This window comes from Chlorocebus sabaeus, chromosome 29, assembly GCF_047675955.1.
Source record: "Chlorocebus sabaeus isolate Y175 chromosome 29, mChlSab1.0.hap1, whole genome shotgun sequence".
Classification (NCBI taxonomy): domain Eukaryota; kingdom Metazoa; phylum Chordata; class Mammalia; order Primates; family Cercopithecidae; genus Chlorocebus; species Chlorocebus sabaeus.
The window spans coordinates 21,505,906-21,530,857 of record NC_132932.1 but is presented as its reverse complement, the minus strand read 5'-3'; the positions used below and the strand labels follow the sequence as shown (position 1 = coordinate 21,530,857).

General features: G+C 48.9%; 1 protein-coding gene across 2 annotated transcripts in view; it reads right to left on the bottom strand.

Moving 5' to 3' along the window:
* ALPK3 (alpha kinase 3) overlaps window positions 1–23,162 on the bottom strand; it is a 60,949-nt gene extending 37,787 nt beyond the window's left edge. Inside the window, exons 1-4 of one of the 2 annotated variants that reach the window (XM_007990263.3) lie at window positions 22,570–23,162; window positions 16,782–16,820; window positions 12,545–12,666; window positions 453–570 (exon numbers count right to left, since the gene is read on the bottom strand). In XM_007990263.3, coding sequence (XP_007988454.3) covers window positions 453–570; window positions 12,545–12,666; window positions 16,782–16,820; window positions 22,570–22,712 — 422 coding nt within the window. In that variant the 5' untranslated portion in view covers window positions 22,713–23,162. The remainder of the gene's footprint in view (window positions 1–452; window positions 571–12,544; window positions 12,667–16,781; window positions 16,821–22,569) is intronic. The other variant, XM_037987768.2, reaches the window with a different exon arrangement.
* Between the last annotated feature and the right edge of the window lie 1,790 nt (window positions 23,163–24,952).

Below are 24,952 nucleotides of genomic sequence, written 5' to 3'. Positions count from 1 at the left end.
AACATACAACACCCTCCATTACAGTTGAGGGAACTGAGGCTGGCAAAAGGGTGGCAGCTGACCAAGGCCATACTGTCCCAGGAGGGATTAGACTTGGGGCCCAGGAGAGCTCCCTTCAGAAGCATGTGACCAACACAGCCCCTTGTGAAGTCATGATGATACAGTTGCTTTTTTTGGCTGCTGACCTCATGGAAAATATTTCTGTAGGTCAGGACCTCCGCTGGTTGCACCAGCTCTCTGTCAGGAATACTCCCACCCTGGCCTTAGGAGCTCCCAGACACTGGAAGGCAGATGTGGTTCACCAGGTGGTTCAACCACACAGCAGAACCCCGCCCGCCATCCCCAGAGAGTGCCTGGGCATCTCCATCTAGACTACTCCATTTCTGAGGGCAGGACCCCAGCCAAAGGGCCCTCGGGAGGGCAGAGAGAGCAAAACAGGCCCTTCCCCTCACCTGTACAGCTGCAGTGTGTGGCGGTTGCCCTGATGAGTGATCTCATATTTTGGCAAGCCACAGTAGCGGTCCAGCTCCGTATCATCCTTGTACCAGGTCACCTCTGGCTCAGGGTATCCTGAGAAAGAAGCAGGAGGTTGGGTTGCAGGAAGGCCAGTTCCAAAATAATGGGAAGAGGCCAGGCACTGTGGCTCACACCTGTAATTCCAGCACTTTGGGAGGCAGAGGTAGGCAGATCACCTGAGGTCAGGAGTTTGAGACCAGCCTGGCCAACATGGTGAAACCCAGTCTCTACTAAAAATACAAAAAAAATTACCCAGACATGGTGGCGGGCTCCTGTAATCCCAGCTCCTTGGGAGGCTGAGGCAGGAGAATCGCTTGAACCCAGGAGGTGGAGGTTGCAGTGAGCCAAGATCTCGCCACTGCACTCCAGCCTAGGCGATAGAGTGAGACTCCATCTCAGTAATAATAATAATAATTATAATAATAATAATGGGAGGAGAGAACACGAGGCCATGGCTTCCCAGACCACCTGAAGAGACTGGACAGGACCACCTGCCCCAGGCTTGCTGGAAGAACAGAGCCACCGTATGATAGCTCAGCTTATTTTTAGAAGCTGGTCCCTGTCAAAGCTGAAAACAATTCCCCCTCAGCAGTAGGAAGGAAAATATGGAGGAGAAACTTCCTAGCTTCCTAATGGGAAGGGAGACAAGGAGTTTCCAGAAATCCCTGGCTCCTGGGAATAAGCTTCCTTCTATAGTGGCCCGTTCTACTTCCTCAACTGCAGTAAGGGCTCTATCTACAGAGATCTCCTCCCCCATGTCCCACCATGAGCATCTCTTCCAAGAGCCCTCCTTCTTTCATTTCAGGTTCCTGAGCTGTTAGGATTATTTGACAACATGGCTAAAGCATCTATCTGTCCACCCATTCATTCATTTACCTATCGTCCATCTGTCTACACATCTACACCTTCCTACCCACCCTGTCACTGCAGTGACACTGACTGAGGTGTCTGCCCAGCCCCTTCTCGGGCACTTCCAGCCCACCCACAGGAGGAGCTCCCAGCTGTTACTGTCACATATCCCTTATCTCTCTGTCCATAGTTGATTGGTTCAGTAATGGACAGCAAATCAGCTAATCTAGCTAATTATTTGACCAAGTATTTGGGAATTAGGACCTACAGACAGTCTACCATTGTGTCTGGAAATTTAGCTTCAAAAGAGTAGAGCAGCCATGTTCTGCCACGTGGACTGAGAAGCAAACACTACAGTGAGAGATGGAAAAAGGAAGTTGATGTTCAGGATTGAATAAGAAGTGGAAGACAGAGAGAGTTCCAAGATATTTCCAAGTACTAGTTCCATTCCTTGCCTGGGCACAGCTGCCCTCCTCTTGTCAATTCCATAAGAAGCCCCTCTGGACTTACCAATGAATGCTGATTCATATCTTAAGCTGACTGATCTGCATTACTTGCTCGAAATGAGACTGCTAACATACATTCACTCAAAGATATATATTAAGTATACATGAACAGCAAGCTAGGGTTATGAGGACACAGAACCACATGAGACAGGGTCTCTGCTCTCCAGGAGATTATTGTGCGAAAGAGAAGGTGAGACATGGCCAGGTGCAGTGGCTCAAGCCTGTAATCCCAGCACTTTGGAAGGCCAAGGCGGGCGGATCACGAGGTCAGGAGATCGAGACCATCCTGGCTAACACAGTGAAACCCCGTCTCTACTAAAAATACAAAAAAAATTAGCCGGGCATGGTGGCAGATGCCTGTAGTCCCAGCTGCTCAGGAGGCTGAGGCAGGAGAATGGCGTGAACCCGGGAGGCAGAGCTTGCAGTGAGCCAAGATCACACCACTGCACTCCAGCCTGGGCAACAGAGCAAGACTCAGTCTCAAAAAAAAAAAAAGAAAAAAGAAAAAAAAGAAAAGGTGAGACATGGCATGCACCCGCACAAGGCAGCAATGCACCTAGCATCTGCACAGGTGCTCTGCCTTTCCTACTGCCTACAGATACACCATGCTCCTAAGTAAAGCTTCCCCTCACTGGATCCTACCTGCTCGTGCCTAATCAAGGACATTTCTCCAGCAATTATTCCAGCTCGCTCCTGCATCATCAAATTTTTCCTCTCTGTTACATATTTCCTATCAGCGTACAAGCCTGCTCTACCGTGTCCTTCTTTAAAAAGAACTTCCTTTGACCCCAGCCTCCTCCAACCCCGCTCTTATTTCTCTGCTCTCTGCTTTACAGAAAAATTCTTTGAAAGAGCTGCCTGTACTCACTGTCTTCATTTTCCTTACTCCAGTCAGACTTTTATAGCCTCTCTTGAACCAGAATTGCTCTTGTCAAAGTCACCCATAACTTGTACATTGCCAAATCCAATTCCTATGCCCATCTGCCTAATCCATCAGCAGTACCAAACCCACTTCCTGAAACCTTTGCTTCACTTGCTTTTAGGACACCACTCTTTCTAACTACTCCTCCTACTTCACTGGCTGCTTTTCCTGAGCTCTTCATCAGTCCTCCCCTCCCACCTAGACCTGCCCCAGAGCTCAGGCCCCAGAACCATTTTCCATACTCTATCCCTACTCACAACCCAGAAGGTCCTAATTCTGTCCTGTGGCTTTCAAATATATGCATGCTTATGGACTCCCAAATTTCTATCTCCAGCCCAGTCTTCTACCCCAGTCATTATTTCTGACTGCATACCTGGCATTTCCACTTGAAGGTCTAAGAGGTATCAAGCTTACCATGTCCCATCCAAGCTCCTTAGTCTGCCCTCCAAGCCAGTTCCCACGAATCTTAGTAAATAGCAAGTTCATCCCTATATTTGGTTCAGGCCAAGACCTGGAGGCAATCCTGTATTCCTTGCCTTGTCTCACCTCTACTCCATCAAGCAATCTTGCTGGCCCTCCCTTAGAATATATCTAGAATCTGATCACTCCTTGCCATTCTGCACCAACAGCTTGGTCCACATTCCCATCACCTCACACCTCAATTCCTACAATAACCTCCTCACTGATCTCGCTGCTTGGCTCTCTTCAGCCCATTCTCAGCAGAAAAGACAGAGTGATCCTTTTAAATAATGTCAGATCATGGTGCCCCTTTGCTCAAAACACCCCAATTAGCTCCATTTCACGCAGCCCTCATGATCTGGGCCCTGTGACCATGCTGGCCCCACCTCCCTCCACTTTCCCCCAGCTTGCTGTACCCACTCATGTGGTCCTGCTGGCTTGCCTCACATACCATAGGAGCACCATGCCTTGACTCCTGCAGGGCTCTGTTACTTCTCTAGAGAGGCCTTCCCTACCACCCTGTGTAAAGCAGTAACACTGTCTCCCAGGCACTTGCTATTCCTCTTACTATGTTTATTTTTCTTCATAGAACACATTGCTACCTGACATATTATACACTTAGGAGTGTGTTGGTTTACGTCCATCCTTTCCATGACAAACATCAGCTCCATGACAGCAGGGACTTATCTGTGTTATTCACTGCTGTGTCCCCAGTTCCTAGAATAGTCCCTGGTATGGAATCAACACTCATTAAATATTTATAGATGAATAAATGAAGCAATGCACTAAGTGCTTAGGGCTGCAGAGAAGGGAGCAATCACCTCTGGCTAGAGACTCAGGAAAAGCTTTTGTAGTGAGTGGCACCTGAACTCAACTTGGAAGGTGGGCAGGATTTCAGGAAAGATGGGTTCTGTCCCTCCGATCTCCCGCTTCCCCTCAGCTCGCACATCACCTGTACTTCCCCTTCACAGCACTAATCACAATACTGTCATTGACTACTTCCTTGCCTATCTCTCCTGCTAGACTTAGGTCCCATGTGGGTAGAAACTGTATCTTGTTCACTGCTATATCCCCACCACCTAAGACAGTGCCTGACACTGGTGTGGTAATTACTTAAAAGAAATCTGTGGGACGATAAGTAAATGAGTGAGTAGGGTGAACACGCAAGGTGGATGGGAAGGGCATGCCTGACAAGGGAACCCCAACAGGAGATGGGGAGGGTGACAAGCAAAGGGCATGCTGGGGAACTGCGTACAGGAGCAGGGAGCAGGGGAGGCGAGGCTGCAGCAGCGTCGGCCAGGAACAAACTCTGGGCAGCCCTGGCTGTAAAGCGAGCCCCATGTTTCCACTGTGAGCTAAACCCCCTGGTTACATCACTGTGTATGTGGCCAGAGCCAGCACAGGTGTCCTCACCATCCTGTGAGATGATCTCATCCCTACAAGGGCCCAGCTCAGAGCCTCCCTACCCCATGACCCACCCAGCACAGCCTCAGTCTCCAGGGCATCTGAGTCCAGCCAGATGCTCGGGCAAGAGGGCAGGGGTGGGGCAAGGAGAGAGGAGCTGAATGGACCCCACAGCCCCAGGGCTGGGGCCTCAGCCTCCATGCCACCTTCTGGTGCTGCCTCTACACAGCAGGGGCCAATCCAATAGCTTAGGGGCTTCATAACCACAATGAGCTTTGGAAGCAAATTTATTTGGGAGAACACATTGCCTTGAGCCCTGAATAATGTGAACTATATCCTAAAATGCATAAAAGCAGGAGGGCTCTGGGTCCTTCACTCCCAACTATGCATTTGTGCATGTCCACAGGCAGGTGTGCACACACTTCCAGCCCTGGCCAGGAGAGCCCACAGCAGCACTTGAGCCTGTGGCCTTCCCTCGGCCCCTTCACACCCTGTGACAGCCAGCAGACCTGACTCAAGAACCCACCTTGGAAACTTGCAGCCTTGTCCCAACCATTCCCAGTTCACAGAAGCTCTGATTCAAAAGAATAATGAATGGAAATGTAAAGTTTTCAAAAAGCTTTCAAATACATAGAATTTCATTTGACCCTCAGAACACTCCTGTGCAAATGATTGCTAACATTAATGAAGGCTTACTATGTGCCAGATACTAAGCTGAATACTTCTCATGTATTATCTCATCTAATCCTCACAAAAATCCTATGAGGAATGCACTCTGCTTCTAATCTCCAATTTAAGGACGAGGAAATCCCAGCTCATGAAATTAAAGCTCTTGTCCAAAGTTATCTAGCTAGCAAGTAGACAGCCAGAATTCAAATCCCTCTCTTCTATAACACAGGCCAGTATTTTACTTCCTATTTTACACAAAAAGAAAATGAGGCTCAGAGAAGCTAAGTAACACCCAGGGTCACACAGCCAGCACGTGGCAAAGCCCTAGGTTTCCTTTTCCTTTCTCCAGTACTCTTTCCACTGGGGTTTCTGGGACCAATATATAAGTTTTTGCTCCCAACAGTCATTTTTAGACTTACTTCTCTAAAAAAGTTTCTTCAGGAACATGGTCCTGTTTTAGAAGACTCAGTCCCTTTGTACAACCTGCCCACTGTTGATGCTTCCTCCTTCCAGCCCAATATGAACATGTGCACCCACATGCAAACACACACACACACACACACACACACACACAACATAGAATCTACAACAGAGTTGAAGAGAGTGGAGGAGGGAAGCCCCTGTGCTGGAGAGAGTGGGCTGCCTCAAGGAAGACAGTAGCACTCTGACCAGAGGGGCTCCTGGGGCAGACAGGAGCTAGCGGAGGCCCACTATCTTCCCATAAGCCTACTGTGAGTTGGAAGAACCCCAGGGCCTTGCCTCTCTTCTCCGTGACCCCAAGGGCTTCCATCACAGGTCAGCCAGCAGGAGCACTGCTGGCGCAGATGACTCTCCCTCACCTGGACTAAGTTCTGACCACCAGGAAAGCATCACCTCTGCCTGGCAGGGCCCTGGTGGGCTCACTCATCCTAGCCTTGTTTAGGAAATGCTATCAGCAGTGAGCAAGGAAGAGCACACGTGTGGTCACTCTGGAGACAAGCCAGGAGCAAAACAGCAGCCTCACACAGAGGCCAGTCTCAGCCAGAGATCCACCTCTCCAGTCTAGAGAGCTCCTGTGTCTAACCCTGACTCTTTCGTTTGCAGAACCTTCCACGTTGCCCCTCCTCTCCCTGCTCCTCTCTCCTACAGCCTGCATTTTCTCCTTGCTAATTGGAAAAGGCTTGTTTGAGGTGTACTGTGGTGATCATAGAGACCTCTTTCCTAATGTACTACACAAAACTCAGGAAAGCTGAGATTCTGAATGTATGTGAGGATGAGTGGGGGCAGGAGAGGAGAAGATCAACAATGGACTAAAGTATGGATATAAGAGGTAGCCAGAGCCCCAGAAACCTTACAGACTTCATTGGTAGTGTTGTAGATCTTGGCACAGTAGGTGCTATGATATACACAGTAGGTAGGTTGTATGATATACAACCATATATCATAAAATAAATCTCTGAGCAGCCCTGCCTGGTCATCATGAGATGTGGCAGAAAAGGTTGCTCCTTTGGATTGGGCTTGAAACAGGGAACAGCTTACTTCCATGATGACCCTGGGAATATTTGATAAAATACTCATGATTCTATAAGCCAGACTCATGTCTGGCATCTCCACATTGCTCTCAAACTCCGTGGCTACAAAGAAAAGAATGGAAAAGGAGAGGAAGGAGAGCCATCTCTGACACCTGCACCTCTCAAGTGGTCCCAGGTCCCCACTGCAGCTGCTGTTACCCAGGTATCAAAGTTGTGGCTGAAATGAACAGGCAATGTGGAAAGTGGAAAAGATACTGGTTTTGTCATCAGCACAGTCAAGGTTCACTGTGGTCATCTGATATGTACTGAGCATCTTTGTGCCAGCTCTGGAGAGGCATGATGTGTCAGGTGTGTGCCCTGTCCTTGTAGATGTCATGATCTTGTTGGGGAGAGAGATGTGTAAACAAAAAAACTATGTGGTGGAGGATGGAGCAAGAGCTCTCCTGGAAACACCGGAGATGACCTCCCAGAGGGCAAGCCCCTTGAAAGGTGAGAAGGATTTTGCCAGGCAGAAAATAAGTAGGCTTCTAGGTAAAAAGGCAGAATGAACATGCCATCTATCTTCACACCCTTCCTCAAGCTCACTAAACTGCCCTGAAAAGACTTTTTAATCAATGAAGATGAAGTGAACAGGCAAGGAGAGTAATAGGAGCAACAAAATTTTGAAAGTTAGAAAGCAGATGGACAAGTGGAAACTGACTTAGCAGACTCAAGACAGCTCAACCCTAAGCTAGCAGTGGAGAAAACTGAGAACTATCCTTTTGACACCAGAAAATTCCCAAAGGGCCTAAGAATTGGCAAATTGGTACCTCTGGAACTGGGAGAAAGAGGAAGGAAGAAAGGTTAAAAGGTGCTTAGAAAATAGATCTCTGGAACCCTTCACCCATTCTATCTCACTGGATGACTGCTCCTTCCCCACCACAGCCAAAGGTGAAGTTTATTATTTGGAAATGTAAAAGTCTGCCCTGAGAGTAAGCCAGCATAACTGAGGGCATGACTACTCTATGAAAAATAGAAAAATGTAATAACCATGTATCATAAAATAAATGTCTTATGCTGAGAGCCCACCCAGCCCTCTGATCTGCATAACTCCCAGAAAACCTTTTGCTAGGAAACCTCACTAGTCCAAGAGGAAGAAACTAAAGAAACTTACTTGGCAGTTCCCAACAGTAGCTACCTAGATCACCCTACAGTAAACAGCCAAGTTTTCAGGCCCCACCTCCTTGCTCAGAACCTCTGATCAGCTTGTAAGTCTCCTACTCTTGCTCATTGTCTGACAGCCAAAGATTTCTAGATATGGGAGGAAAGCCTGTAATTGAAGATTGATGACAAAATTAAATTAAACAGAGAAAAAGCAAGACAGAAGAAAAACTACGCAAGGAAAAGGAAACTTTTAGTAAACTATCATTAATAAGCATCTCAGACAGCTAAGAAAAGATACTACATTCATGAAAAGTGCAGGATGCTTACAGAAAATGACAAAAATTAAAACCCTTGGAAATTAAAATTCAGTAGAAGAGTTGAAAGATAAAACTGAGGAAATCTCCCAGAAAGTAGAGCAAAAGACAAATAGATGAAAGGGGAATAAAGGATAAGAAAATAAAAGTCCATGTCCAGGGGAACAGCTATCCAAACAGGAGTTCGTAAAGTAAGATGACAGAAAACAGGAGGATAAAATCAAATTTCCCAGAACTAAAGGCTCTCCGTTTCCAACTGAAAGCATCTAAGCATGTTCCAGGGTGAAGAGACCCATATCAAAATACATCATTATGAAATACCAGAACACTCTTACAGGCTTCCAGAGAGAAAAATTGGTCACATGCAAGGAATTAGGATCAAACTGTCTTCTCACTCTGAAAAGCAACATTGGAAGCAAAAAGATAATGGAACAATGTCTAAAATTCTGAAGGAAAATTATTTTCAGCTTCTAATTCTATACCCAGCCAAATTCCCAAGAAAAAGTAAAGTAGAAAAAAAGAGGCCAGGCACACTGGTTCATGCCTGCTATAATCCCAGCACTTTGGGAGGCCAAGGTGGGAGGATTGCTTGAGCCCAGGAGTTTGAGACCAGCCTGGCAACATAGTAGGACTTAGTCTCTACCACACACACACACATACACACACACACAAAATAAGCTGGGCGTGGTGGCACATGCCTGTGGTCCCAGCTACTCAGGAGGCTGAGGCAAGAGGATCACCTGAGCCGGGGAGGTTGAGGCTACAGTGATCTGTGATCATGCCACTGCACTCCAGCCTGGGTGACAGAGGAAACCTTGCCTCAAAAAACCAACCAACCAACCAACCAACCAACAAACAAAAACATTTTCAGACACAAGGAATCCAACATCTGTTTCCCATGTACTCTTTCTAGAAAGCTACCAAAACAAGAATGTAAATCAAGAAAGAAAAAAATGTAGAATACAAAAAGCAGGGAAGTTATCACAGAAGAGAGGTAAAGCAAATCTAGAGGATAGCAACTGTGTGCCAGATACAGGGAGAAATGAAGGCACATTGGAGCAGAGGGACTCAAGGGAGAGCAAGGTCCAGGCCTTGCCATCACCATGCCCTCTGCTACTCCACCATCTTCAGGACCTGATGAAACCACTCGGGCAGTATTCAATACAGCAAAAAAAAAATAAACCAACAAAGGAAGACATGAGATCCAGGAAGTTGAATTAACCCCACAGAAAAGCAAAGGGAAGACCCAGGATAACAGCTGTGTATCAGGCCCCAAAAGGCTAGCAGTTCAGATAAAAGAAGAATGGAGAGCTCCAAGAGGAGTATCTCCAAGGAAAGTAACTGCCAGATTACTGATGTCATTGACCTTGCAGAATATTGTCTTAAGAGGCTATTAGGAGGTATAAGAAAAATTAGCAACAGATACCAAAAAAAGAAACAAATGAAAAACTATAGAAAGTACTAACCTTAGGAAAAACAAAAGAAAAAAAATAGGCCGGGCGCAGTGGCTCAAGCCTGTAATCCCAGCACTTTGGGAGGCCGAGACGGGTGGATCACGAGGTCAGGAGATCGAGACCATTCTGGCTAACACGGTGAAACCCCGTCTCTATTAAAAAAAATACAAAAAACTAGCCGGGCGAGGTGGCGGGCGCCTGTAGTCCCAGCTACTAGGGAGGCTGAGGCCGGAGAATGGCGTAAGCCCGGGAGGCGGAGCTTGTAGTGAGCTGAGATCCGGCCACTGCACTCCAGCCTGGGTGAGAGAGCGAGACTCCGTCTCAAAAAAAAAAAAAAAAAAAAAAAAAAAGAAAAAAAATATGCATAGTATGCTACAATGTTCAGTTACAAATAATATTGCATAGGCATAATAAGGTAAACAGTAAAATTGATTTAAGCAAAAATTATGATATAACTGAAGCAGGATAGTTTTAGAAAACTATCATTAATAAGAGTCAAGGAAGTAACCATGTCCTCAGGACACAGCAACCATCGGGACCATACAGTCAACAAAATTAAGCCCTAGCATGGGCATTGTAAAGTTCATTAAAGCAAAGCTATCTCCAGTAGGGAAAGAAAGCAGGAGCATTTTGATTTTACCTGTCCTCAAACTCAGCCTTTGCTCATTGTAATAGTAAAAAACACACCCCTGGGTGGAGATTTAAGATGCATGTCTCATTAGCATGGGTGTGGTGGCATGTGCCTGTGGTCCCAGATACTCATGATGTTTGAACAAGCACGTACAGCTACTGCGCATGTGCACCCAGAAGACCACCCAGAACATGCTTACGAGCAACACCTCTTCCTACCGCCTCATGAATAATCATGTAAAATTTACAGAAAGGTAGTTTCCCTAGGTACCAGTCTTTGCTGTCTCATCCTCACGAGAAGCCCAAGCTGAATCTTCTCTCTCTCAGGTGTCCTGTCTATTCTGCACCTAACTTTTACAGTATTCTTTTTCCTTTGCAATAAATTGTTCTATCTCCTTTGCTGTGTGTCTTTTGTTTAAATCTTTTTAAACTAAGAAGATGAGAACCAAAGTCCCACAATTGGTGTCAACATAATTATATGAATAAGATAAGTTTAGGGAAATAGAGAAAATGATGGTATAAAAGGGCTAATTCCTTATCTACCACAACAGGAAGACAATAGAGAACATCTAAAACTGAAGAATTTCACGTAGTACTCAGCATGATGGAAATGTATACATGCCAGAAGAAACAGCTAAAAGCTGAAAACAGTTGCTTCTGGGAAGACAAATTGAGAGTGGTGAACTGCTGTATTTTGAAGTATGCCTTTTAGTATAATTTGAAGTCTTAAATTATGTGCATATATTAATTTGACAAAGTAAAATTTAATTTTCTTTAAAAAGAAGCATTAAGGACTTTCTAAATAGAGAAAATCAGATGTGCAGAAGCACGAAGCTGTGAAAGAACTGGGTTTTTCTAGGAAACTCTAAGTGCCACAGTAACACAAGAGATGCAGGTGGGAAGCAGCATCAGATGCTGGAGAGCAAAAGCAGTGTCTCCCTCACCAGTGCTGCAGACTCTGGCAATGCATCAGCCTCTTTCAGCTTCCTCCTTGGTAAAATTTGACTAAAAATAGCTCTTACTTCATAGGGATTTGTAAGAATGCAACGACAATGGAAACAGACAACTCGCCATACAAAGATATGGGATGAATACCTATGTCCCTCGGAGCAGAGAGTGTTCTCAGTCTGCAGCTCAGAGGGTTGAGTACGGGTGAGAATTGCCCAAGTGAGAAGCTGTTTACTGGCTAGGGTAAACAAGTCCCCCAGAATTAGGGAATGTCACAGCTGGAAACCACAAATGCCCTTGACTTACAGAAACAACAGGCTCTCCAGAGGGAGCCTGGGCCTGGGATCTGATAGCTGCACAGCTGGGAGGGGTGGGTACCCATTCATGGGTCCTACAGGCCCTGAGGCTGGTCAGGTTGGAGTCTCTACTGGGTGGTCTGGGGGAGAGGCAATGTCTGGAACCACCCTCCCAGCACTCCCACCCACTATTCTCCCCTTCCAAGGAGTATCACTCTGCTTCCTATTCTGCCAAACAGTTGCTTCAAATTCCACCATGAAGCTCAGTGTAATGCAAATAACAGTAGTCAGTTTCTAACACTTATATGGTACTTACTGTACATCAGGTACTACTCCAAACACTTTGCATGTATTAACTCATTCAATCTCAATTAACCCTATGAAGTGCATCCTATCATTATCCCCACTTTACAGATGAGGCAGCTGAGAGGTTATATAACCTGCTCAGTGACATCATTGGAAAGGGGATGAGCCAGGACTCTAAGCCAGGCAGTCTGCCTCCAGGGTCTGTAGTCAGAATCACCACATGCAATTCTCCTCTCAGGCTTGAGACTCCCAACCGTCAAATTACTCAACTATAACATGGGGATACTCAGGGAGATGGCCTCAAAGATCTCTTTCCACTGGAGTACTTCTTTCCGTGCAATTAGTCCATTAGTCATGGATGTATGCCTGAGGGTCAGGAACCTTCACCAAGGACAGGTTCCAAAGAAGAGTAGGGTATATATGTGGCTCCAGAATGGGAGGAGCAAGAGGCACCAGCCCACACAGGGAGGTTAAACTGGAGAGAAAGCTCAGAAAGTAAATATCACCTCACATAGTTTTGTGCACACAGCCTTTCCACCCCACCATTCCTGTCCTCACAGCCTCCTTGGACCCTGCTCTCTGCAGAGACCCTGGCATGGAGCATACAGACTCCTTACCTGTGACGATGCAGGTGAACCTGACGTCGCTGTCCTCAGACACAGCCCGGGACTTGAGTGTGGTCTCGAATAGCGGCTGGGTCTCCTCTGTGAGCTGAGCAATGATGGAGCAGAAGGTGCTCCTAGGAGAGGCAAAGAGCTATTCAGAGCTGGCCTTCCCCACAACAAACAGCACAGCCTGGCCTGTCCAAGGGAGCTTCCATCTCACCATGCCTGTTCATCTTCCTGCGGCCAGAGCTCCAGCACCCAGGCAAGTCTTTCTTCAAGGCAGCCTGTGCCTCTTGGCTAGGCTGGGGCCAGGTATCAAGGGGTTGAATGGAATCTTGACCCAGACCCATTACAATAGGCAAGTTACTGACCATGGGCCAGGCTCCTGAGCATGCCATGCTACCAGCTGAGGCATCCCATCCCATCATTGTTGGGGGGGGGCTTACTTCACCCTGCACCTTTCATCTCCAGGGACACTGGTGCATGAGGGAGACACACATATAAGTAGGTCAAGCCTCGGAGATGGAACCCCCAGCATAGCAGAGCCTCCATTCATGCCAAGAGGGGAAGGCCAGCCAACCCTCAGTGACTCAAGGTCCTAAGAGCACAGGAGCCTCTCCTAGAGCTTGGGCTTAGGAAAAAAGCTCCTACATTTGTGAGTGCAGACCCACAATGGACAAAGAATAAGCTGGTCAATGCTAGGGGTCTAGACCCAAAGGGGAACTCTAATTCATAAGGGTATCAGAAAGGAGAGACCCACCCCAAATGAAGCTGAGAAGCAGCCTTGGAAAGCCAGCTGTGGCTCCCCTGCTCCATCCCTGGATACCACATGCTGAAGTGAAACATGGTTGGCTGCTCCAGGACCAACCAGCAGGAGTGCCAAACCACAAACAGATCCACCCCTGCAAAAGCCAGAACTTTTAGTTCCCTTCTCCAGTCCATCTCCCAGATTTCAGGGGCATCAGTAAGCACTGAGTCCAGTACAAACTCACCAACAATGCTCAGGGCTTACAGTCTTCTTCCTGGGCCCAGGAAGCAAACCACCATGCCAAACCCTTTCAAGGGCCAGCAGAGACACAGTGCGTTCCTAGGTGTGAAGCGCCACCACATAGCCAGGTTGTGTGGTGCACAAGCCATGCCCGGCCCTCCCTCCCCAGGCATACATCCCATTGTGAGCAGCAGAGAGGACTGTGAGGGGGGCAAAGTGAAGAGAAGCAGGAGAAACTGTAGTGAGAAAGACACATCATTCAAAGGTGCCTTTCCCTGTGCCTCAGAGGAAGGGATGGTCACCCAAGGGCAATGTTTGTCTGTCCATGGCCTCTCTGCCAGGGGCCAAGAGAGTCTGTGGAAGCAGAAGCAAACAGGATCTAGAACCCTACACACTTTGTGGGGAGGGGTTCCACATTCAATGTATCTTTTCTGTGAATATTATTCTAGACTTGAGTTTGAAGAGAAGGGTTGTACCCCAGAGAATATCTGGAATCAAGTAAGACTTCTGGACTGATGGGGGTCCCGCTATGGTTTCACCACAGGAATGCAGATACCTGGGCATTCCCGGAGTTGACAAGGGCCCTCCCCGACAAAGATCACCCATAAAGGGGATCCCAATCTCACATACCTGAACATTTGAGCCAGGTCTGCAGTTAGACATATTCTGTAACACTCCCTACAACCTTCTGTCACCTACAACTCATCTGTGCAATAAACCTCTTTTCCTTTTCTTCTTAAGCCACTCAGAAATAGAGGGTCCTCAGGTCCTAGGCTATCAACTCCCTGAACACTCAGGAAGTGTTAATATCTGAAAATGTTTCTTGCTGCTATCATACTAACAGCAATTTCTGATTTGGGGAAATATCAAATCTCAATCAACAGTTTCTAGAAACCACCAGGGTAAACATAATCCTACTTCCATGAGTCTGTAGTTAATTCAAACCATCCCTAATTATGTCCTCCCTGCATAATTTGAATACTATCTCATCCATGACCTTGACCCTGGATCCAATATTCAGTTGAGACTCCTAGGTATGAAGCCGCTTGGACAAGTCTAAGGAAATCATTTCGGCTACTGGATAAGTGAGACAACAGGGAAGCTATGCTTTAAGAAAATTTGCAGAGACAAATGCTCATGCTAGATATTGAAAAACGGGTCGGGCGCGGTGGCTCATGCCTGTAATCCCTCCACTTTGGGAGGCTGAGGCGGGCAGATCACGAAGTCAAGAGATCGAGACCAGCCTGGCCAACATGGTGAAACCCCGTCTCTACTAAAAATACAAAAATTAGCCAGGCGTGGTGGCAGGCACGTGTAGTCCCAGCTACTCGGGAAGCTGAGGCAGGAAAATCGCTTGAACCCGGGAGGCAGAGGTTGCAGTGAGTCGAGATCGCGCCAGTGCACTCCAGCCTGGCGATAGAGAGAGACTCCTTCTCAAAAAGAAAAAAAAAGAAAAAAGAAAAAAACAAGTAGTTATTTTCTTTCATTATTCTTTTTGAATGGAAAGAACATATCTTCTCAAACTTTCCACATTAGGTCCTAAGCTGTATTACAAAAATGTTTACATTAGAAAACAAGTAACAGCCGAAAGGTGCGGCTAGATGAAAGCCTTCTCTTTAGGGAAGTGGGCTTGGGGTACATTTGGAGGCACAGGGAGTCACTTTATATACTGTCATGTTCTGCTGAATGTCACACAGCTTCTCATTGCGACAAGCTTTCTGTCCCCATCCTCCAAACCACTCGAATGTGGGATAGACTCTGAGTGTGCTGCGCCCTATGCCCTGGAGAGCCAGGAAGTCCACACATCTGGAAATGGTCTTGTCCAACCCTGACGAGTCCTTCCAACTCCATGACTTCATAAGGATATCACAGACTAATCATATGTCTCTAAGGAACACCAGAATCATTGGTTTTCATGATGTTCAGCGGAACCTAACCTTGCCCTTAGGTTAGGTTTGGTTTGCCCAGGTCCTCTCCTTTCAACGCTTACCACACTCCACTTGGAATTAGTTGTGATATCCTCAGTTCCACCCATGAGCCACACAGAACAAAGTCTCCTCAGTGTTCATCCCCATCAAGGACCATGGACATAGTAGTTGCTAATCATGTCTGTAAACATTAGCTATTCAGAAACCAGTTAGCTATTCTGAAATCTTTCTCTGTGTGAAGAAAATGTAGCTAACTCTCCCCAAATCTGTCAGAGTCTGGGATGAGGCCCAAGTGGTGGGAAGGAGCCAGGAAATGTTCTCATTTTGATTGTAACAGTCAGTTCAGCCAAGGGTAAAGAGCTGTCCTTCAGTTCAGGAGGCAAGAAGACAGTCATTCACCCAGCAAACCTGGACCATGAGCCTGCTCAGACCTTGCCCTGACTCTGCAGCAGATTCAGAGAATAAGTTATGCAGGAATACACTAACGTGGTATTCTCTGATCTCACAGAGTTCAGTCTTCAGGGATGGGGAGGAACCAAAGAAAAGGAAAATTCAGAGAAACAGGAGGTAAAAGGGAACTTAAATGACTGCAGAAAAAAATTTTAAAAGGTAGTTGCCATGGTTAGAAGAAGATAGACAATAAGGTATCACACCTAGATATGTGGTTCCAAAAACATGAAAACCTAGAATTGGGGCCAGGCACAGTGGCTTACGCCTCTAATCCCAGGACTTTAGGAAGCCAAGGCAGGAGGATCCCTTGGAGCCAGGAGTTCAAGACCAGGGAATACAGTGAGACCCTGTTTCTACAAGAAAATTTTTAAAAATTAGCCAGGCATCATCGTGCATTCCTGCAGTCCCCGCTACTCAGAAGGCTGAGGCAGGAGGATCCCTTGAGGCCAGGAGTTCAAGGCTGCAGGGAGCCATTGCATTCCAGCCTGGGCAACATGACAGAGCAAGACCCTGTCTCTAAGAAATAAAAAACCTGGGATGGGGAAGAGGTGGGTCATGTGACATGACTGGTGGCTCCCTGTTCTGTTCCCATGGTGTCTCCTAGGGACACAGAGATGTCATTGCAGGCATCTCAGAGACCCCTGCCCATATTTCTATTCCTGATATCCTGTGCCCATCTCCAATGGCCCATGCAAGCATCAACTCTGGCCCCCTGTGAGAGCCATGTTCACCTGAGTACCTTCTTGCACTCTCCCCACCCGCCCTCCAGCTCTCCCCTCACCCCATGCAGCCTGGTTAGTGCACGAGCAGTCACTCAGTGGCCCCTCAATGCCCAGACCCAAGAAAAAAGCAGTCAGAGAAATGTAGTGCAATATGCATTTACCTTCCAGAGCTGGGGTGAGACAACCGGTTGCTTGATAAGCTAAGCAAAAACAGCAAATGGAATCATTAGGCCAAAAAAGCAAGGAGAAGGAAGTAGGCGAAATCAACAGTCGCAAACTATTAATCGGCCACCTTCTGTGGCCCAGAAGCCTTTCTATTAAAAGGGACCAGCTGTCTTAGTTGGCCTGCTCCATTTAGCAAGTGGCCTGACCACCGGACACCAATGTATCTGAAACCAAGAGCTCATTAAATGCAGCAAAGTCCAGGAAAATGGTTAGGCAGAAAGGAGGCCCCTTGGGGCTGTGCTTTGAGAAAGGTGTGTCCCAGGCATTTGAGTCACTGCCCCAGAGAGGGAGGCTTACAGCTGCCTGGCATGTTTCCCCACCCCACAGCATACCAGCCTGGGGGCAAGCTCCTGCTTCAGTTCTTGGCCTTTGGGAGAAAAGAGCCCCATTCCTGGAAATCCCCTGAGAGGCTAGGAGAGAGAGACAGGTGGCTTGGAGAACACCCATCATTAATATGTTAAAGTATGGTTAAAGAGGCCACGCAAGGCAAACCAGCTGGGAGAGTGAAAAAGAGAAAAACAAAGCAGTTAATTCAGCAGGAGCTGGGAGGCACCCAGCTTCATGGTCCACACAAGGCCCATTCTCCCTGAGGCCCTGATCATCCCCCCTGCCTGGGGCAGCTAGGAAAGGCCACTGCTTAGGGCACTAGGATAAGGATCCACATAGGACCACCCCTTACTAGAGTTCTAGCCCACTTACTATGAGCCAACTATTCCCTCTCCCTCCTCCATTCCTGATACAAAAATCTCCAGTGGGGCCCTGGATCCCACCTCCTTGAGAGATGTCAGGGCTCACCCCATCCACACTGCCTTCAGCTGTCCCTATCATGAGAAGAGCTCTCCATTCCTTATCAGCAGCCCAGCCTGTTCAGTGGTGCTCACGGTCTGTGTCTCTATGAGGATCCCATCTCTTTATAACCACAAAACCAAACCCATCCTTTTCCCTAAAACCTGGCTTCACCCCTAACCCCGGGCTCCTGGGTTGGTAGATACCTCCAGCATTCTCCCAAACTCCTAAGCTCAAAACCTGCCATCTTGGATTACTTCTTCTTCCCCAACCCCAAATCCAGTCCATCCACAATTCTTGGCCCTTCTTTCTCCCCTTCTCTCTACTCTTGTTGTTGCACTACAATCTAGACCCTCAGGGCTCCACACTGATGACCACCTCAACCCCTTCTCCTTAACCCCTCATATAACCCACTTCTCTAACAAAATGCTGCAGTCCCCCAGTGTAGAGGACACTGAGTCTCCACTTCTTGACTGGGCGGGTGGGGGCCTCCCTGATCTACTCACACTCCCACGACAACCAGGTTCCCTCTACTTCCCAATGCTCTGGTGCCACCACAGCCAGGCCTGTCCCTTATTGGCATGAAAAGTCCTTCCTGACCCCTGAGCCTTCCCTTTTGTCCTCCCTGTTTGGAAAGTCCTTCTTCCCTCCTACTGCTCAATTAAATCCTGCCCATCCAGTCTTCAAACCTAGTTCTTGTAGTTTCTGTGGCTCCTAGCATAGTGCTGCACAGACAATGGGTATTTAACTGCTCTTCTACAGAAGGGAGAGAGAGAGAGAGAGAGAAAAAAAAAAAAGAGAGAGAGAGAGAGAGAGGAAGAAAAAGAAAGAGGAGGAAAGTAGAGTGGGGGGCCTGGGGAGAGAGGGCAGGGGAGAGAAAGGCATTTTTCAAGCAGGAAGGGTGCTGCCCCCCAGAGGGAGCTGCTGCTCCAGAAAAGATGGAAAGGAGTGTGCTAGAGTGCAGCTGCCTCTGCTCGGAACTTTAAAAATCCTCTGGAGGCCGCCTGGGCAGAACCTCCCATGGTTCCAAGGCACTGGCCAACTCCATCCTTTCCTGACCATAAATTTCCTTTGTCCCTCTCCTTTAGGATTGGGAGATTTCTTCTTCTTTGGGTCTGGACTTCTTCCCTGGGAAGGAGAGGGGGAGAGTTAGCTTTCTAATTCAGAAAGGAAAATGACAAGTTCCACCTACACGTGGGTCAAGAAATGAGCTGGGACAGAGGACCCCTCCCCCAGCTCTGCTGCTCCTGGACCAACCATCCTGCCCTCTCTAGGCCTCGCCCTTACATCATTAGTCAGGTCAGGAGAAACCCTGGGCTAATGAAGGCACCTGGTCTTCAGAAGGTGGAAGACCTGCCTGTGCCCTGCTGGCTGGGCCACAGCTAGGCTCAGGGCTGTTACCCAGGCAGGGGAGATCCCCATTTACTGCCTCTGAGGGGGAGCCGAATGAGAGGCATCAAATGTTGGGGCAGAAAAACTTTAAAGAGTTCTTTATGCCACCTTCATCTCACAAAATGGGAATTCATACATAAGCAGAATAGGAAAAAAGAAAAAAGCTGGGGGGTGGGGTTGGAAATCAGGGCCCAGAAAGGAAAGGTCTCCTCATAAAGGAATGAAGTTGGGACTGAGCACAGTGGCTCATGCCTGTAATCCCAACACTTGTGGGGCTGAGGTAAGAGGATCGCTGGAGCACAGGAGTTCAAGATCAACCTTGGCGATATAGCAAGACCCCATCTTTATAAAAAATAAATAATTAAAAACTAAACTTGGCTGGGTGTGGTGGCTCTCGTCTGTAATCCCAGCACTTTGGGAGGCCGAGGCAGGCAGATGACCTGAGGTCAGGAGTTCAAGAACAGCCTGGCCAACAGGGTGAAATCCCGTCTCTACTAAAAATACAAAAATTAGCCGGGTGCGGTGGCAGGCATCTGTAATCCCAGACTACTCAGGAGGTTGAGGCAGGAGGATTGCTTGAACCTGGGAGGCGGAGGTTGCAGTGAACAGAGATCACGCCACTGCACTCCAGCCTGGGTGACAGAGCAAGACTCCATCTCAAAAAACAAAAAAACAAAAAAACAAAAAAACAAAAAAACAAACAAAAAAAAACACCAAATACTAAAATAGTGAAGTAGGCTATGGAAAACCAGAACTGACCACAAAAGCTGGGAGACTCCATCCCTCCCGGCTTTCATCTATTCCGGGACATAAAAGGCCTTTGGACAGTCCTGGCCTGATACCTCAGGTTCCCTAAAAGCCCTAGACAGTCTGGCTGACCCATGCTGAACAGCAGAGCTACAGGTTCTGTGACTTCTCTGAGTCCACCTGGACCAGGGCCTCCAAGAATCCAGGGGGCAGGGGCTTCTGGAACTTCTGAGTATCCCATAAAAGCTAATTAATCATAACTGCTTCTACTCAACTGTTGTGGCCCCTTAACTTCTCTAGCCTACCCACATCTCACTGTCCTATGGGGGTGAGGTCCCAGATGCCGGGTGACCTAGGGGCTGGGCCTACAGTTTGGTGGAACTATCTGCTTGTTGGACCTCTGACCCCAGTGGGCACTGGAAATATTCTTGCACCGACATGGACTAGAACCCTTTCAGAGCTGTGGGGCAGAGAAAGGTGCATGGGGAGATAGGTTCTGGGCCCTCCACCAAGGCCTCTGGTGTTCATCAGCTCAGCTGTCCATCAGCAACCAGGGACAGCCCCTCCTCACAAGGGCCCATGAGAATGATGCCTGGAGAGCTCCATGACACATCTGTGTGAAGGCAGACCCACATGTTGGAGCCAAGAGAGTGGGGACAGAACTTGCCTCTCAGTCAAGGACTCAGGACTCTGGCATAGTCAGGGCTCAGCTGGGCTGGAGTCAATATAGTTGGCAAAATTCTCCAGGGACTGTCTTTCTCCCTGTCTCTAGGGAGCTCTCCCCACCCCCACAGGCAGTGAGGCTGTTCTGAGGGACAGCAGACAGTACGATGGCTCCCTCCAATACAGGTCAGGCCTTGCTAGAGAAGCAGGAACTGCCCCGCCCCCTCCACTCCCCACTGCAGCCACAGTCACATTCTCCCCACTTTGGCCGGAGGCTTTTCCAGAAGCCTGATAAATCTGGCTGTCCTTGTCTCTCAGAACCTCTGGGGGTCTGTGGCTAGCTGGCAGGAGCAGTAAAAAACTCTGCAGGGGCAAAACACAGCCCAAAGTCCAAAGCTTTCTCCCATTCCTCGTGTCTTGCCCCCTCCAGATACTTGATGAAAGAGACTCCTTTTAAGAACATTCCCATTTAGGTCCAAAGGGACTTAAGCCAGCCACTTCTATCCCACCTCTAGCTCTCAGGCTGGCACAAGCTTTGTGCTCATGAGGTGTGCAATTAACATTTATCTATCATACAACTGCACAGTCAGGCAGCAGCACTGTGTCCACTCTCCAGTCCTCTTCCTAAAATCCCAGATCCCCTGCCCTCCCCATTCTGCCTGGTTTTCAAGGTACTATTTCCTCCCTTCCTTCATTGCTGCTGTCTCCAAGAAGGACCCTGGTTCTGCCTCTTCTGTTTGTTCCACTGGTATTGACAAAGGCCAAACACAGGAGGCAAAGCCCAGACAAATCACTGTGACAAGTGTGAGGCTCCCACAAGGGAGTCAGCTTCTCTAAGGGCTGGAATTAATGTCCAAATTTCATTCCGGTTTATCTGTAGAGCCAGGAGTAGGAAAAAGGGGTATTCTTTGCTGGCAGCCAGGGGCCTTGTTACGTCTGACTCAGTCACTACCATCAGTCCTCAGCCCTGCCCCAGACATATGACACCATTTGACGAGTTTTATGCAGAAACTGGTTCCGGTTACATTTGAACTTTCCCAACTCCAAGGTCAATAGGACTCAGCCAATTCACGAGGAAGTGCCCAGGACTTTTCCTGAATGTCCTTGATGCCTGTTTTTATGCTGTTTTAAGCATGGAGAACAAGAGGTCTCTGGACAGCCTCTTGGAGGAATGACTGTTTTCTGTATAATACACAAGCCAAGTTCTCAGGCTATGAAACAACCACTATCTCAACACATTTCCCTTTGGAAAATAGACTCCAGAAGTGGAGGGAAACTGAGCTGCCCACAGGGGGCAGGAAGTGTCTGTCTCCATGGCAATGCGCGTGTCCATGTGCGTCTGTGTGCCTTTGATTGCCTGGATGCGTGTCTATTGTCTTTGTGTCTTTATATCTGTGGGTGGCCTAGCTGCTAAACCAAAGCTTCCATACCTCTTAAACTCTTGGAAGACCAGTGAAGGGCTCATTAGTTCCACACCTCCCTTGGCATTTCCCTTCCCCAAACTGGACAGGGTACTTCGCTCCCTCAGAGCTGCAAGTCCTTAATTCCTGACATCCCCAGACAGTAGGTCATCCCACCCCGTATCTCAGCAGCCCCAACTCAGGTCCTGGGGAGGACCCAAGTTCTGGGCCCAGTAGAGGAACCTTATTTACAAAGGTTTATTTCTTTCTGGGGAACCTCCCCACCCTGAGCTAAGTAGCCCCTACTCTGGGCAGCCCCCCAGCACCCTTTCCCTGTCCCCACCAGTTCTCTCCCGCTCCCTACCTGCCAGGGAGGAATTTCAGCCACTCTGACTTTCCTTATCTCTAACTGTGGAATCCCAAGCCAGGGAATAGCAGGGTAGGGGCGGGGGAGATAAAGAAAGGCTTCAGACCCCATGAAATCACTCCAAAGTGGAGCCTTTGTCCTCTCTTGAGCTTCGCACTGCCAGAGGCCTCAGGCCCGTGGATCAGGAGGGGTCACAAGGGGCTATGAAGGCTATTCCAGCTACCATGTCCCCAGACCCTGGGCCTTGGAGCTGAGAGGGCTCGAGGGCGCAGGCCCAGCCCAGGCCTACAGGGACCAGGCCGCCCTCACACGGACTGATCCCAGGGCCTCGCCCAGCCCAACGCCACCCTGCCCCTCGGTGCCACTCACCTGGTCTCCGGCCGCACGCTGAGCAGGTAGCTCCGGCTGGCTGGGCTGGGGATCCACACGGGGCCGTCGTCCTCACCGTCGCCCCCCGCCCCAGACCGCCCACCCGCGCCCCAGCCCCGGCTGGGAGCCCTCCGCGACCCCATGGCGCCGCCCTCGCCGACCGCCGGCCCTCACCCGCCCCTGCCTCGCCGGTCCTCCAGGCCCCGGCCTCCGGGCCCCTGCCCGCCGCCGCCGCTCCCGCCCGCGGCTGACGCGAGCCCCTATTTATAGCCAGTGGCCAGGCCGTCGTCACCTGCTGCTGTCCCTCCCCCGGCCCGGCCCGGGCAGCGCGGCTCGGAGACTCTGGGGGGGCGCCGGGCCCTAGGCGCCCGCCCCAGAGTTGGCTCCCAGTGCGCTCCCTGCTCCCTCGGCGGGCCTAATGTCTGCAGCAGCGCCTTGTCGGGCGAGGCCCGGGGAGCCTCGGAAGGAAGGCGCAGCGTGAACATGGAGACCAGGACAGGTCCCTTCGTGGAACTCCCAGGACCCGGCTCCCGGCTGGCCTTCCTCCCTTGCTCATGTCCCGTTTTGCATATGAGGGGTCCACGAGGCCTGGCCGGGGCCAGGGAGAGCCAGGTCAACCGCTGGCCAGCTTGAGCTGGACCGCAGGAGACCAGGGAGCCAAAGAACCGGCCCTCTTCCTGGCACCAGCCCTGACTGACCCTCGCCTCGCCTGGCCAGTGGCTGTTGCCCCAGCACGTAGACAAGCCCAGCCACCTTCATTAGTGACCTGAGTCCCTGAGAGGCCGGAACCCCTTGGGATCTCTCTCTCGTCTCCCCCCACACCCCCAGTATCCAGCATAGATTAGGGGCTCAATTAATGCGTCTAGAATAATTGAACTTCCTTCACTCCTTTGGCCTCCATTTCTCAGCACCAGAGGGGGAAATGGGCTGAGTCCTGATGCCCAGAAAAATAATCAAATCATGCAACAATTTCCAAGAACTAGTGCCAAGCCCTTCCGAAACCTGGTCTAAATATTGAAAGTGCCCACACACTTTTTATCCATCCTTCTTTCTGCTCTTTTCCTGAGAGCATCCAGAAAGTACCTGAAGCTAAATGACTGTAATTGTTAGAAAGTGGGAGCAAAGGAGTCCAACCCCTCTGTTTTCGAAGCTGTACTCATCCCCACTACTTTTGGAAATGGCTTTCCCTTACTCTGGGTGGTTCCAATGGCAACTACCTTGTTCCCACATGATCCCACTCCTGGCCTCAGTTGACTGGCGTCAAACTCAAGCCAGGCTATTTACGGTACCCCATCTCCCTGACTATAGACCCTGGCTGTGCCAATAAAGTTCTTCTCTAAAACATTTTTTTCTTTTTTTGAGACGGAGTCTCGCTCTGTTGCCCAGGCTGGAGTGCAGTGTCGAGATCTCAGCTCACGGAAAGCTCTGCCTCCCGGGTTCCTGCCATTCTCCTGCCTCAGCCTCTCGAGTAGCTGTGACTACAGGCGCCCACCACCATGTCCCGCTAATTTTTGGTATTTTTAGTAGAGACAGGGTTTCACTGTGTTAGCCAGGATGGTCTTGATCTCCTGACCTCGTGATGTGCCTGCCTCGGCCTCCCAAACATTAAAACATTTTTAACTGGAATTGGGAAAGAAAACCAGACCCTCTGTGGTGGAAAACTGAGCTGTGAGGCCACAGCTGTCAGCAGCCATGTTTCCTGCTGTGTGGAGTAAGCCAGTTTACAGAGAGGAATAAGGAAGCTAGCACAGAGAGAAGCAGAGGCGAAGGACACAGGGTTCTGATGGCTTTCAGGTGCCCTTGTTCAGGTGTTCCTGGGATCCAGCTTTGTCCCTGGCCTTCCTGCAGGTAGGCAGTTCAAACTTTCCTTGGAACCTGTGTACCAAAAAATTCTCCCTTCGCTCAAGCTATTTTCAATTTAGGCTTCTGTTGGCAGAAGTATCCTGACTGATACTAAAGTGTTCTCTCCTAGTGATCCCAAATTCATCTCTTGATCACATGTCCCCATTCATTCTTGCTCTTGGCTCTCTGGAGGTGCACAGAATCTTCAGTCATCTACAGGGTGGTCCTTCAAATATCTGAAAACCCACTTGGAGTTTTGGTTCATTTGTTTAAATCATGTATGCTGGTCCAAGCAGCAGAGAAAATAAGCGGGTGGCTGGGAAAGCATGTGTCAGGTGAGGGCACGGGTGCTAGAGGCAGGGGTCACAGGATCTCTGCCTGCAAGAAGCTCACAGTCTAATAGGTGGGACAGGCAACATACGATGCAGGGGAAAACATACAATTCTAAAACTATGTATAGGGAAGCACCAAAGTATAGAGAAAAGGGTGGTTAGTTTTGCCTGGATTAGGAGTTTTACCATGAAGGAAGTAAAGCTTAGAA